At 37.7% G+C, this 16,590-nt stretch overlaps 1 protein-coding gene across 1 annotated transcript; it reads right to left on the bottom strand.

Moving 5' to 3' along the window:
- Window positions 1–243: 243 nt before the first annotated feature.
- Rex2l5 (reduced expression 2 like 5) lies at window positions 244–7,493 on the bottom strand. Its single transcript, XM_087551710.1, is given in 5 exon segments — window positions 244–294; window positions 296–1,056; window positions 1,384–1,521; window positions 2,379–2,505; window positions 7,464–7,493. Coding segments are annotated over 5 exon segments (1,107 nt in total).
- Window positions 7,494–16,590: the final 9,097 nt, after the last annotated feature.

The following is a 16,590-nucleotide window of genomic DNA, read 5'->3' as shown; positions in this document are numbered from 1 at the left end:
AGCAAAAGTAAAAAATTTATACTACATCACTGAATTTGAAGAATTTCTCTCATGTATATATTTTATGGAAAATTCTAAAATGACAATCCTTGGTAAAGGATTTTCTCATTCACTGCAAATTCTAAACTTTCTCATCTATATGAGTGGTCTGGTGCTTTCTAAGACTGTTACTATTTGTAAAGCTTTTGTCACATTCACTGCACTTGTAAGGTTTCTCTCCTGAATGAATTCTCTCATGAATTCTCAGACTACCTTTGTAGCCAAAGCATTTGTCACATTCACTGCATTTGTAAGGTTTCTCTCCGGTATGAATTTTCATATGGTTTCTTAGAGTGCCTTTTTCAGTAAAGCATTTGTCACACTCATTGCATGTGTAAGGTTTCTCTCCAGTATGAATTCTCTGATGAATACTAAGATAGGCTTCTCGGGAAAAGTATTTGTCACACTGATTACATTTGAAAGGTTTTTCTCCTGTATGAACTCTCTGATGACTACTAAGATGGGATTTTTGGCCAAAGCATTTGTCACATTCACTGCATTTGAAAGGTTTCTCTCCTGTATGAACTCTCTGATGACTACTAAGATGGGATTTTTGGCCAAAGCATTTGTCACATTCACTGCATTTGTAAGGTTTATCTCCTGTATGAATTCTCTGATGAATTCTCAGACGAACCTGATGGATAAAGCATTTGTCACATTCGCTACATTTGTATGGTTTCTCTCCTGTATGAATTCTCTGATGAATTCTCAGATTAAGTTTGTGGACAAAGCTTTTGTCACATTCACTGCATTTGTAAGGTTTATCTCCTGTATGAACTCTCTGATGACTATTAAGATGGGATTTTTGGCAAAAGCATTTTTCACATTTGCCACATTTGTATGGTTTCTCTCCTGTATGAATTCTCTGATGAATTCTCAGATTAAGTTTGTGGCCAAAGTATTTATCACATTCACTGCATTTGTATGGTTTCTCTCCTGCATGAATTCTCTGATGAATTCTCAGATTAAGTTTGTGGCCAAAGCATTTGTCACATTCACTGCATTTGTAAGGTTTCTCTCCTGTATGAATTCTCTGATGCAAATGAAGATTCTCTTTTCTGGTAAAGCATTTCTTACATTCATTACATTGGTGAAGGTTCTTACCATTAATGTCTTGTTTCAGCATCAGTTTATGTTTAAAGACAAAATCGTTATCAAATTCTGTATTTTTATATTCTTTGTTCTCTATGTCGATTTTGGGAATTACACCAATGATAGCATATTCATTTGAAAACTGTACACAGTCGTTATATTTGTAAACTTCTCTCATTTTCCCATCTCTATGTCTTTTCAGGTTTGAAGATTGAAGGGAGGGATCTCGGAGATGAGTTTTATAAGGGGTACTTTGGGTGGATTCAAGAGTCATTTTGCTAATCTTATCCCATTTACAAAACTTCTCTTGGATATTCACATGCTCATGGACAATGCACTCTGTGTCTTGTTCCAAGACCTTCCCATGTTTTCCACTTATCAGATGATTTACTGAAAAATAAAAGTGCAATTAGGGATGACAGGGATTACTGCACTGGGGAGAGATTCAATAATGGGTGTTTGCCGAATTATCTGGTAAAAATTGATTTTACTCTTTTCATAATCATGACTTGGATCCTCAGAGGTATCTCAATTCTGATCTACATCAACTGAAAGGAATGACAATACACTTCAAAATATTATCTTAAAAATTATACCTAGCAGGAGAGACAAAAAATCATCAATCAGTATTGAACATACACAAAGTAGCTCTCTGAATAACATATCTCTTAACTTTTGATTATAATTTGATTCAAAGTGACTTTGTATAGCTGTGGTCAGCTACAAATTCATAATCATAAATCAATCCTATACATGTGCTTTTGTCACCTTCCAAAATGCTGAGGATAAAGTACATGCTGTATGAGCACTAAACTCCGAGACCATATATCAAAATGCAAATAAATAATCAAAATTAAAATTCTCCAAACTGACAACTCAATATCTACTTAAAACATTTTACAATATTAAAAATTATAAGTAAGTAAAGAGATTACTGCAATAAAATATAATGTGCTCCGAATATTACCTGTCCAGAAATATAATTCCTTGTTCTGAGCATTATATTGTTTTTAATCAGAATCTTGCATTTAAAGCTAGATAAGAGGTACTGAAAGATCTCAGACAATATAACACTGGTAACTCTACTAAAGAAAGCAGAGAAATGTAATGAAAATACCATTAAAAAATTATCATTCTAAGAAAAATTCCCTTGTACTTGTACTTGTGTATTTCAGAAAGTTTACATAAATACCATGTAGGAAAATTAAAAGTATGAATCAGGAATTAGACAAAAAGTGCATTCTTACCCACAGACAATAGATTGTTGTAAGTCTCCAAAATCACATCCATGTACAGTGCCCGCTGAGAAAAACTGAGACTTTCCCATTCCTCTAGTGTGAACTCTGGAGCCACATCCTGAAAGGTTAAGAAACCCTGTAATAGAAAAGTACTGATTTCCTACTGTACAAAATTGCTTTCGTATATCAATAAATACTGCTAAAGAATTGGAGATACTTTGTTACATACATTAGGAAAGGAAAATATTGAAGGACAAATATAGTTTCAAAGTTTCGTGGATATGAGTCAAAAGTTATGAACTGCTGCTCTTCCATAGATAATCTACGGAATGATTTACAATAATGCTCTCATGTATGAAGGCTCTGACATTCATGAATTTTCTGTGGTTTTTTGAGACCTTAGCAGCAAAGGTAACGTCAGTACATTTGAATTTTTTTGAGCAGCTTGGATTGTACATTATCTTTTAAAGTCCTCTATTATGAAATTTGTTTGCACGCAACCACATGGTACTACAAAACGGATTTTATACTCAGTTCTTTAAAATCCAATAATCTCTGCTGAAAACCTCTGGCAGGAAGAATAAACAGAAAAAGGAGGGCAACGTCAGAACATATATTAAACATTCCAAGTGACACATGGAATCAAATACTGAGGAAAACTATTTTATGTAAATATATACACAACCAAGAAAAACACTACTACAGGGAATTAAATTATTCAAAGTTCGATAAAACCTGGCACAGGCAATATATATAATACAGATTTCATGAGTTTCATATGATCTTTCACAAAAGAATACTTAGATATGGATGTTAAAATGAATGCTCTATGTCACAATGCATTTTGATGTGGTAGAATAATTTTCTTTGATTAAAGCTTTTTTAATGGAGGGATAATTATGCTACATTTTCATAAATATGGAATATATTATTCCTCATGGCAATGACTTAATTGAAAATTTCGTTGTTGTAATTTTAGCATTATTTTCTTTTCTTTGGAAAATATCCTCATTCAAGTATCCAAATGGCCACATGCACAGAAAAGTGTTATGTAAAATTCTTTCTTGCTTTTCAAAACTATGATATTTAGGTTACATACTATTTCTATTACAAATGAGCATCAGAAATATAAACCTGGGGCATGAAAAAATGATTAAGAGATATAGACACTGGCTGTGACTTCAAACACAAGAGTTTGGTGTGGAACTCAGGGACCTAGAGGCATAATTTATCATTCAGTGTACGTAAAACCATGCAGATGAACACTTACATACTTAAAGAGGAAAATATTGGAAAGAAACAAACATGATCACAACCCTTCAGTTTTTCCCTATGTATAACATCACTTTGAGGACGAGGAAAGAGAACAGATAAACAATTCTTTCCTCTAAGGAAAGGAAGAGAACAAAATTAGAAAGAAACTTCCCAAGCAAATAGTCCCACAAAACAAAGCTGGAGCACAACTCTAATATCAAATAAAACTGCTTTCATCCAAAAGTTATCAAAAAAATATAAGGAAGGATACTTCACACTCATCAAAGAGAAAAAATACCAAGATGAACTTTCAATCCTGAACATATATGCTCCAAAAGGACACATTTATAAAAGAAATGTTACTGAAGCAGAAAGCACACATTGATCCTCACACAATAATACTAGGAGACTTCAACACCCACTCTCACAAATGGACAGATCATGGAAACAGAAACTAAACAGAGACAGAGTGAACATAACAGAACTTATGAATCACATAGATTTAATATCTAACATTTCATCCTAAAACAAAATATACCTTGTTTCCAGGACCTCACAGTACCATCGCTAAAACTACCATATAATCAGATACAAAACAAGCCTCAATCGATACCAAAAGATTGAAATAATTCCAGACCTCCTATCATATCACAAAAGACTAATGTTGGTCTTCAATAAAAACAAGAGGAAGCACACATACACGTGGAAGCTGAATAGTTCTCTTCGCAATGATAACTTGGTCAGGGAAAAACAAAAAGAAATTAAAGACATTTTAGAATTTCATGAAAATGAAGAAACAACATACCCCAACTTATGGGGTACAATGAAAGCACTGCTAACAGAAAAATTCAGAGCTCTGAGTGCCTCAATAAAGAAATTGCTGAGATCATACACTAGCAGCATAAAAGGGTACCTGAAAGTTCTAGAACAGAGAGAACATAATTGCACTTAAGATGAGTAGCCTGCAGGAAATAATCAAACTCGGGGATAAAATTAACTGAGAAGAAACCAGGAGAAGTATACAAAGAATCAACAAAACCAAGAGTTGCTTCTTTGAGAAAAATAACAAGACGGATATATCCTTAGCCAGACTAACCAGAGGATTTAGAGGCAGTATCCAAATTGAGATCAGAATTGAAAATAGAGAAATAACAAAATTTCAGAACAAAGAATTACAAGAAGACTGTAGAAGATGGAAAGATATCCCAGGCTCAGGGATCATTAGGATTAACAGAGGAAAAATGGCCATCTTATCAAAAGGAGTCTACTTCCAATGCAAGTTTTCAGAGGGATAGAAAATGTAATTCTCAAATACATCTGGAATAGCAAAAACCCCAGCATAGGGAAAATTATTCTTAACAATATGAGGATTTCAGGGGTAATCACCATCCCTGACCACAAGTTCTACTACAGAGCAATAGTAGTAAAAAAGAAAGGTATGGTTTTGCTAAAGACACATGCAGGTAGATTAATGAGATAGAATTGAAGAAGCAGAAATAAACCCATACACCTACAGTCATCTGATCTTTAACTAAGAAGCCAAACCATCCAGTGGAAAACAATCAAGATATTCAACAAATGGCTCTGGTTCAAGTGGCAGTCTCCATTTAGAATAATGCAATCCATTCTTTTTTGCTTATACAAAGCTCAAGTGCAAATTCTTCTAGGACTTTCACATAAGACCGGATAGATTGAATCTAATGCAAGAGGAAGTGGGAAAAGTCCTCAAATACACCAGCAAATGGGAAAATTTCCTGAACAGAATACCAATGGCTCAGGCTCTAAGATCAACTAATGACAAATGGAACTTCATAAAATTGAAAAGTTTCTGAAAGGCAAAGGAAACAGATAAGAGGACGAAACAGCAACCTACAGACTGGAAAGATCTCTACCAAGCCTATATCTAACAGAGGGCTGATATCCAATATATACAGAGAACTCAAAAAGGCAGGCTACAGAGAATCAGATAACCTTATTAAAATATGGGGTACAAAGGTAAACAAAGAATTCTCAAGTAAGGGATCTGGAATAGCTAAGAAGATCCTCAAGAAATGTTCCCATCCTTAGTCATCAGGGAAACACAAATTAACGATCCTTAGACTCTACCTCACAGGAGTCAGAATGGCTAGGATCAATACCTCAGGTGAAGCATATGATCGCTAGTATGTGGACAAAGGGGAAAACTCCTCCACTGCTGGTGCAATTGCAAGCTGTTACAACCACTCTGGAAAAGTATGGTGGCTCCTCAGAAAAGTGGAAATAGTTCTACCTGAGGACCCATCTATATCATTCCTGGGCATGCCTAAAAGATGGTCCAACATACAGCAAAGATAAATGTTTCATTATGTTCATAGCAGCCTTATTTATAATAGGCAGAAGCTGTAAACAATCTAGATGTCCCTCCGAGGTGGAATGGATACAGGAAATATGGTACATTTACACAATGGAATATGACTTAGCTATTGGAATGCGAAAATATCATCCTGAGTGAGGTAACTATTCACACAAGAACACACATGTCATGAACCCACTGATGAGTAGATATTGACTAAAAGTAATAAATACCCATAATAAAGCTCACAGACCTTATAAAGGTGAACAGGAAGCCCAAACCATGGATGTTTCTGCCCAAACCATGAATGCTTCAGTCCTACTTAAAAGGAGTGACAGAAAAATCACAGAAGGGAAAAGGAAGGAGGGACTTAAGAGGGAGAGAGGAGTGTGAGGGGAAAGGGAGCGAAGGATCAATTATGGGAGAAGACCTGGGAGATATACAGAGAATAGGAAATTTAACAGATGTGTATAGAAGTGGAGGCTGGGAAAGTGGAGGTAGCCATTAAAGTCCCAGATACCCAAGAAGCAAGAGGACCCCAGGACACAACAGAGATTTTGTGAGCTGAAATACACAATAAAGGGGAGAGAGAAACTGTAGTAACCATATCCGCTGGAGAGGCACAGTTCCTAGTCCTAGGATGGGGTCACCCACCAATCTCTACAATATTAACCCAGAAAGGTTCCTGTTGAAATGAAAAGAAAGGACAAAGAGTGGAACAGATACTGAAGAAAAGGCCATCCCAAGACTACCCAACTAGGGATCCATCCCATCTCTACACAACGGTATTCCTGATGCCAAGAAGCCATGCTGTCAGGAAACTGGTAGAGCTATTCACTGAGAAGCTCTGGCACAGTCTGACCAAAACAGATGTGTATCTGATGCTCACAGCGAACCACTGGACTGAGCAAGTAGACCCCAATGGAAGAGTTAGATGAAGGACTGAAGTAGCTGAAGGGGATTGCAACCCCATAGGTAGGACAACAGTATTAACTAACCAGACACCCCAGAGCTCCCAGAGACTAAACTAGCAACCAAATAGTATGGAGGGACCCAAGTCCCAAGCAGCATATGTAGCAGAAGATTTTCTTATCTGGCATTAATGTGAGGGGAGGTCCATGAGGAGGCTGGATATCCCAGGATAGGATGATGCTAGGAAAGACAGACAGCAGTAGTTCTGAGAGTGGGGGAGCATCCTCACATAGGAAGGGGGTAGGGATAGAAGTTTAGCTGAAAAAAGGGAACTGGGAATTGGGAAAACATTAGAATGTAAATAAATACAATAACCAATAAAAAAGAAATGTAGAAACATCATCAGAACCTTTCAGTATGTCCCTATGTAATAGATAGTTTGGTAGAACAGGAAACAAAGAGTAGATAAACCATTCTTCATTCTAAAGAAAAGAAGAAAACAAGTTAAGATAATATTACCACATATAGATAATAAAACTATTTAATGGTTAGAATAAAAAGGGGATTTTCCAAAGAAATGTGGACAGCATACCGACCTGTAGAGTGTTTACCGGAGCCACACTCATTCTTTTTGTGTTCTTTTCCCAGATTCAAATATTGGAAGTGTTCTTGAAATTTCACAACCAGGTTTGAAAACTACAAAGATGAAATTAATACAACGTAGTTACGGACAATGCTAAACCACATAGAAGGACATTACAAACAAAATATGAGGAATCTTGTCAACATTTCCACAGACATGTGAGCATGGAGTCACATATTTAGTGTGTAGGGAATATGAGTATAATCTGAGGTCTATTTTAACATCAGCAGGCACCAGGCACAAACACAGAGCACATGAATACCTGCTGTAAAACACGGTTACTCAGGGTTATTACTGAGAACTTATCTCCCTGGGTCTAAAGTGAAGGACAAATGGCTAGTGGCTACCAGGATTAATGCACAGAATTGAATTGTGTTTCATTAGCCATCACACTAGAATACAATATATGAGACTTTGATGAGATTCCTGTTCATTCTACCAGGCAGATACAGGATATCTATTTTCCATGTGTGTCCTGCTGTCTAGAAGTACAAAGGTTCTATCTGCCAAATATGTTTATTATTTCTACAGAATTGTGAGCATGGAGTCACATACTTAGTGTGTAGGGAATAGGAGTACAATCTGAGGTCTATTTTAACGTCAGCAGGCACCAGGCACAAACACAGAGCACATGAATACCTGCTGTAAAACACAATTACTCAGGGTTTTACTGAGAACTTATCTCCCTGGGTCTAGAGTCATGGAAAAATGGCTAGTGGCTACCATGATTGATGCCGAGAAGTGAATGGTGTTTCATCAGCCATCACACTAGAATACACGTTGATGAGATTCTTCTTCATTCTACCAGGCTGACACAGTATACCTATTTTCCATGTGTGTCCTGTTGTCTTGGAGTACAAAGTTTCTATCTGAGAAATATGGTTTTTTTTGGTTTTTTTTTTTGTTTTTTGCAAAATAGTAAGCTGTCAATTTTCATCATCATCTAAAAAGGCTTTCGATTTTACATGAGATAAAACTTATATTTCCAATTTACTTCTCCTATCAATACGGTCTTGTTTTCTAACTCCCATGCACACATTTGTATGCACTGATTTTGACCCCTTGCTACCCACATGAATGGATTAATATGTAGAATATTGCAATTAAAGCCAAGAATGTCTTTAAATGGAATTTCCTTATATTAAAACTTTAAGCCAGTTGTTTTCCAATATTCTAAATGTTTGGTTAACTTTTATTACAGTTCCAGGAATTTGCATGTTGATGGATTTACATGTTTCAGACCCACATGCAGATTGCTAACAGGACTGGTGTATAAGTTCACAAGACTATAAGAAGTACATGTTTTATGGTAGTTGATCTTTGTAATGTGAAAACAAAATCAAGGAGGATGGTAGAAAGTCACTTATGGTGAAAGAATAAAAAATGCAGCTAAGAAGTCAGAAGTTTAAGAAAGCCCTAAATACCTCAAATTCCAGACCCTGCCCTCTACCTGTAGGTAAAAGGTCACATTTCTTGAGCCTGCTCTCCCAGGAACTAGATAAAAGGACTTACGATAAGGCCCTTAGAGAACAATCTTGAGAAGCAGGAAGCTCCTCCCAGGAACTGATGGACCATAAAGTTTAACAATCTTGAGAAACAGGAAGCTCCTCCTTGTGATTTTTCATTAGTATTCTCGACACTTTCCAATGACACCATCCCTGCCCGCTCGGGTTGTGGTTTCTCCCTTTAAATACCCTTTCTCCCAGCCTTTCGGGGTCGAACTCCACTGCCCCTGCGTGGGATACGAGTCTCGACCCCAGTGCACTGGTTCCTATCAATAAACCTCATGTTTATTACAGCAAGGACGGTCTCACGTGAGTTCTTGGGGGGTCGCATCATCCCGAGACTTGAGTGAGGGTCTCCCCGCTCTGGGGGTCTTTCAATGGCTGCAGAGTATAGCCTAATAAGAGCACCAGTGGTAGGGGAAGCCCTTGGTCCTTCCAAGACTGAACCCCAAGTGAATGTGATTGTTGGAGGGAGGGCAGTAATGGGGGGAGGATGGGGAGCAGAACACCCATAGAGAACAGGAGGGGGAGGGGTTAGGGGGATGTTGGCCCACAAACCAGAAAGGGAATAACAATCGAAATGTAAATAAGAAATACCCAAGTTAATAAAGAAAAAAAGAAGACCATCATCCCAGTCCTTTAAATTAGGGTGGATGGTTTTGATCATTTGATAGGTTATAGTTGTCACCAACTAGGGTGGTAAGTTGTTATTGGTTATGATCAGGGAGGAAAAAATAAAGATGATTAATGAATATTAAAAAAAACATAATTCTTCAACTCAAGAACTATAAATATCCCAAGAGAATACTCCAATTGTATAATGCAGTTAATAATCTATAGAAAAATACCAGAAAATATCACTGCATTTTATATATTCCTAAAGAATAATCTGAGAAGTCAGAAGAACACCCCGTGGCTAAAAGAGTCTTGCATATGTTGGTGTAGACTACAAACTGCTAAAAAGTGCTCTGTAGACTGCTGAGTATAACGAGTCCTTATGGCTTTCTCTAGATGCTGATGCCTTGTGGTGAAACACGAACCTGTGTGACAATGGATGACTGCCACTGTAATAGTGACAAGTAGGTAACAGAAACTTTACTGGTTTATACTGAGGTCAGCCTACAAAGGAAATACAAAGATGGCCCTGGAAGAGGGTCAAAAGTCACTCTAAAAGGAAAGGCCAAACAGGGAATTTACAACTGCTACACTCCTATATGTAGAAATACTGGAAATGCATTTAAATAATTCTGTCTACAAGGAGCATGGAGGTGCTTTCAGCCTGACTCAAACATGGTTTGTAAAGGGAAATTGAGAATTCAGAGAGTGCTGAGTAAATGGCCAGCTGTTGGAGAAAGGGAAGGAAAGGGAACATGAACAACAAGGGATGGGACAGAGAAGGAAGAGAACGTAACTGTACACATGCTCAAGGGTACTTCATGTGCAAAGGCCATTCACCTAAAAGTGTAAGCACTAGGGGATTTAGACAGCACAGCTTCCAGTAAACTCTAGGAACTTTATAATATCTGCAAGAGAAAAAACAAATAAACAAACAAAAGGACAAAGAGAAGCAAACAAGCAAAAGAAAAGCCAAAACAGAAAAAAAAAATCTAATATGCCAACACCAGAGAAAAGGATAAACATGAAAGAAAGAAAAGATATCATGAAAATGTCTCCTTTTCTTCTTTTTTTATTGGATATATTTCTTTATTTACATTTCAAATGTTATTCTATTTCTAGGTTTCCTGCACATAAGACCCCTATCTACTCCCCCTCCTCGAAAAGGGTGTCCCCCTCCATCTACTCCTCCTTACCGCCCCCATCCAACATTCCTCTGCACTGGGGTCCTTTTTCCTCTGAGCATTTCACTTTACTCTATGAGATGTGAAAGTCATTCACACAGTTAACACACATAGAGTCCTTTTTAAAGCAACACTGAGGAGGACTAAGGAAGACTACAAGAGAATTACTGTGACCCACAGAATCGAGACTGTTGAACTTCTCCACAAGAAGTCTCAGAAAAAACTCCCTGCATGAAGTGTCTAAGCATTCCCATACCTGCAACTGGTGCACACAGCAGAACTCAACAAACCAGGGATGTGCATGGGCAGAGTGCTTTCTACGAACCAAGGAATCATTTTTCTTATGAAAGTGAGCAATCTTAGTTATTCAAAAGATGCTGTCTAATTCTGTCTTAACCTATAGAAAGTTTTCTACTTAGAAAAATATCTTAGCCTGATACCATCCTCTTACAGCATCCTGGGCTGAACCTGGAGGGATTCAAAGGAATTCAGGAGGAATGGCTAACTGTGGTGTCTTTTTAACATTTCAATGCATACCTTGTTGTTTAGGTACTTTCTAGGCTCCTGGTTCCCTCTAAGCCAACCCCTCTGTCTTCCTTTCCTTTAAGATACTCTTGTCTCAGAAAACACACATCCTGGTTCAGTCTGGATCCAAACAGATAACTCTGACAGCTTTCTCCTCCAGGCTGAAAAGTCAAAAATTAAGTACCAGCTGCCCAAGAAACAAGTATCTTCCTAGAAAGCTTCCAGTTGCAAGTCTTAGGAAAATAATAAAGCCTCACTGGAAACTACACTGGTCTACACAATCCCCTGTAGCAACTGTTCAAAGTCCATCTCTTGGATAGGACGTAATATTTAAAAATGCTTGCGCTCAGAGTGGAATTGTTTTTTCCCTGTTGACACTCAGGGTTAACAGAACCTTCAAAGTATCTTCTCAACATCAAAACCATGCTCCATGTCTTTCTTAATTTTTCACTCAAACCTAAGCTGCAATCTTAATAGCTAAGCCAATGACGACATATTTCTGAATGCTGTGTTTACATCAAAGTCTGCACACACCTCATTGTAAAATTAATGAGGAGTATAACTTTACTCAGTGAAGGTTAATATTTACATCCATATGATGGTGCTTGACAGCCTGTATTTTCTACATCAATCAAATCTGCACTGGTCCTCATATGCTCTCTCAGGATGCCTTATCAATCCCCTCGAGAAAGGGAAATAAACTGGCAAAAGGAGGAACAGAGTACTTTAGAAACGTGGGAAAATTTGAATTCCAGGAGCTTAATTAAGGCTTTAGCAAGGAGAACTTCCCATTTACAAACTGCAGATACTGCAAAGGACGTACACTGTTATTTTAGAAACATATGCTGGCAACCATAAAATTAATTAAAGCATTACCATAATCCTGAGTTCATAGAATTTCAAACTTCCTGACAATGGTAGGATATGCACAACAGAATTGAGAGAGCAACCACAGAAAATGCAGCCCTGACCCACACCCCGGTTCTGCTCCTGAACTTTTCTCACCACAGCAGCTCCTCTGACCTGGCAGGTGACTGGACAAGCTGCTGAATATTCTAGAAAGCCAGCAAAGCAACTGCAGCTTGACAAGATTTCAGGTATCCCAAATACTCAGGACGAGTCTTCCACAAGGACTCACCGACCACGAGGCATCCAAGATATCACGAGAACACTGGAATGGTGGAACTTCCTGTCACTTCAGCCAGGTTCCTCCAAGCAACCCCTTCTGGTCCCGCCCAATATTCAGCAGCTTCCTGTTACATGACTCTTTTGATCCCACATACTTCGGGACCTTTTAATTAATTAGCTTCCCAATTCTTCACAGATTTGTTGTTCTTGTTGTTGGTTTGAATTTTTCTGTGCTTGTGTGTTTGATTGATGGTTCACTTGTTTTTATTTTGTCTTTTTCTTAAACTCCTCGGATCAGGCAGGTGTGCCCCCGCTCCAGATCGGAACCACTCCCCCAACTCTGTTGCAGGCTGCCTTCCACACAACTGCAGCTGTCAGGATGCCCAGGTCCTACCCCGCACAGCTTCCCGAAGATTTTGCTGCCAGACTAGACCAGAACTCGATGTAGTAGGACACTGCACCTGTGTTCTGAACTCTTCAGAACCCTGTTATCCTACCTAACTTCTCACATTGCCAGTCTAGCACCCTAGGTTAAAAATGCACAAAGAGAGCAATCCCTCTGAACTCTGATGCTCAGTTCAAATTCCCAAAACAATGTAAAACAAACATCAAATGCCCTTGGCTCAAACCACAAACATTTATGTATTCCCTAATGAAGGCAATTTACAGGATATCCAAGACACAGAACTGTAAAACCAGAGGTATGATCAAAGAGATCAAATCCTGTAGACCATGTAAATCAACTTGAAGTAGAGAGGAACAAAATGGTTCCCGGGCAAGAAAAAAAAAAAAAAAAAAAAAAAAAAAAGCAGATGCCTGAAGGACAAGAGGACAACAATATAGGGTATGAAAGCTGAGTTCAAAAAGTGGTTGGAAACATGAAAAAAATAATAAAACATAAAAACCCTGGAAAGAAAATTCAGCAAGGCAAATAATAACAACTCATAGAGAACCTGTGGGAGATAGAATATCAGGCTTGAATAAGGGTTAAGGAGTTGGATGACTCAGGCAAAGAAAATTAGGAATTAAAAAAAATGTTAGATTAAGGAACAAGATTATTTACTGCTTGAATGGAGAGGTAAAATAGAGAAACTTCTATAGAAATCTGTCTAGATTTTTTTCAAAAAAAAAGAAAAGAAAGAAAGAAAGATGAAAGAAAGAGAGATAGAGAGAGAGAGAGAGAGAGAGAGAGAGAGAGAGAGAGAGAGGAAGGAAACTCGAGATAGAACTACAATACAGTCGACACTGTTCAGCCATTTGTTCACAGATGGTTTCTTGGTTGTTCTGTATAATTTTCTCTGTACACACATGCATGTCTGCATAAGCTAGGGAAGAAGATTCCAGCATTACCCAAGTCTCTAGAGATTCCACCTGGGAAATCAACTCTTTTCATGACTATAATGAGGCCCAGGTTTCTCAGGTGAATTCTGAGGTTCAAAACCTGTTGTGATGATTGTGACACATTAAATGAATTGCAGCTCAGGATGAAGGTGAGAGCTCAAAAACAGAAGGCCAGAACTGGGCATCTGTCCTTAAAGTACAGATTCCTGAGGCCATGGAAACTTTATAAGATGGCAGGGAGACTTGTTTCCCATTGTAGTTTTATTCTTCCGCATACTATGCTTATCCAAAAAAAGACATGTCACCAGCTAATAGATCTTCCATTTGAGAATTGATTAAACATATTGGTAATTAATAATGAATCTGAGTTAAGGAAAGAAATGGAAGCCTTTACCTCAGAACAACTTAACTAAAGATAAGTCCAAATTGCAATTCTCTAATTTATGTTCCCTGTGCTTTCAATCCTCTATCTATTGCCTACCTTTGAATCTGTAACTGCCTGAAGGCTGTCTTGTGTTTCTCTCCTGTGTTTCTGCCTTCTGTCTCTGTGTATGTGTCTATCTGTGTACTCTGATTGTTTCACTCTCTTCTCTGATTGTATTTTCCTGGCTGGACTAAAGAAACAGCTTTACCGTCTTTATGGAACATCAGGGAAAACATCACATGGGTATGGAATGGGATACTGTGTAGAAATCTTTAACAGTTTTACAAAGGATGAAGCCACTGGCTTCAATTGATCAAATCAAATACTCACAAACATTACTGTTTATTAACCGATATCCATAATGGCATATTAATTTTAGAAGGTTGCTTTAAGCCTCTGAATTTCATGCTTTCAGCAAATGATACTCATGCAGTTTCTGGGTGGGACTTGGAAAAGTACATGAATTACAACTGTAGCTATATACCATGTTAGGCTTTGTAAGTTGATAGCAAGTAAAACCAAGGAAAATACCTTTTGTTTTTACCTTATTCCCTGAAAAGTATGTCAAACCACCAAGTTAAGTGCACAGTGGGATAGCATGTTTAAATCTGAAATTTCCTAAAGTTGCATTCACTCTCATTGTGAGGTTCAGGAAAATTCCCAGTCAATTAGAAGGTAAGACCTTTTGTTTAATACACTGCCATACTTATAGTATCACCAATGCACAAGAAAACACCATGGAGCAAGACTCTTCTGTCTGTATAACATAGAATTCATAAACCTGATAAACAGCTTAAGCAAAGTGACTGGTTATAAAATTCACTCAAACAAATCAATAGCTGTCCTCTACTCAAAGGATAAACAGGCTGAGAAGGAAGTTAGGGAAATGACACCCTTCACAATAGTCACAACCGATATAAAATACATTGGTGTGACTCTAACCAAGCAAACGAAAGATCTGTATGACAAGAACTTCAAGTCTCTGAAGAAAGAAGTTGAAGAAGATCTCAGAAGATGGAAAGATCCTCCATGTTCATGGATTGGCAGGATTAATATAGTAAAGATGGCCATTTTTCCAAAAGTAATATACAGATTCAATGCAATCCTCATCAAAATTTCAACTCAATTCTTCATAGAGTTAGAAAGAGCAATTTGCAAATTCATTTGGATTAACAAAAAACCCAGGGTAGCGAAAACTACCCTCAACAATAAAAGAACTTCCTGGGGAATCACCATCCCTGACCTAAGGCTGTATTACACAGCAATAGTAATGAAAACTATATGGTATTGGTACAGAGACAGGCAGGTAAATCAATGGAATAGAATTGAAGATGCGGAAATGAACCCACATCCTTATGGTCACTTGATCTTTGACAAAGGAGCTAAAACCATACAGTGTTTAAAAAAAAAAAAAAAGCAAAACACCATTTTCAACAAATGGTGCTGGTTCAACTGATGGTCAGCATGTAGAAGAATGCAAATTAATACATTCTTATCACCTTGTACAAAACTCAAGCACAAGTGGATCAAGCACCTCCACATAAAACCAGATAACACTCAAACTAATAGAAGAAAAAGTGGGGAAGAGCCTTGAACACATAGGCACAGGGGAAAATTTCCTGAACTAAATAAACACCAATGGCATATGCTGTAAGATCAAGAATCGACAAATGGGACTTCAAAAAATTGCAAAGCTTCTGTAAGACAAAGGACACTGTCGGTAGGCCAAAATGGCAACCAACACACTGGGAAAAGATCTTTACCAATCCTACATCCAATAGAGGGCTAATGTCCAATATACACAAAGAACTCAAGAAGTTAGATTCCAGAGAATCAAATAACCCTATTAAAAATGGGGAGCAGAGCTAAACAAAGAATTCTCAACTGAGAAATATTGAATGGCCAAGAAGAATGTAAAGAAATGTTCAACATCCTTAGTAATTAGGAAAATGCATATCAAAACAACTCTGAGATTTCACCTCACACCAGTCAGAACAGCAAAGACTTAGGTGACAACAGATTCTGGCAACGATGTGGAGAAAGAGGAATCGTTCTCCCTTGTTGGTGGGAATGCAAGCTGGAACAACCACTCTGGAAATCAGTCTGGAGGGTCTCCCAAAAATTAGACTCAGTACTACCTGAGGACTCAGATATACCACTTCTGGGCATATACCCAAAAGATGCTTCAACATACAGCAAAGACACATGCTCCACTATGTTCATAGCAGCCTTATTTATAATAGCCAGAAGCTGGAAAGAACCCAGATGCCCTTCAACAGAGGAATGGATTCAGAAAATGTGATATATCTATCAGCTATCAAAAACGACTTCATGAAATTCATAAGCAAATGGATTGAA

Source organism: Rattus norvegicus, chromosome 5 (genome assembly GCF_021556685.1).
Source record: "Rattus norvegicus strain SHRSP/BbbUtx chromosome 5, alternate assembly SHRSP_T2T, whole genome shotgun sequence".
Classification (NCBI taxonomy): Eukaryota; Metazoa; Chordata; class Mammalia; order Rodentia; family Muridae; genus Rattus; species Rattus norvegicus.
Note: the sequence above shows the minus strand (reverse complement) of the source record. Positions and strands in the feature narration are given on the sequence as shown.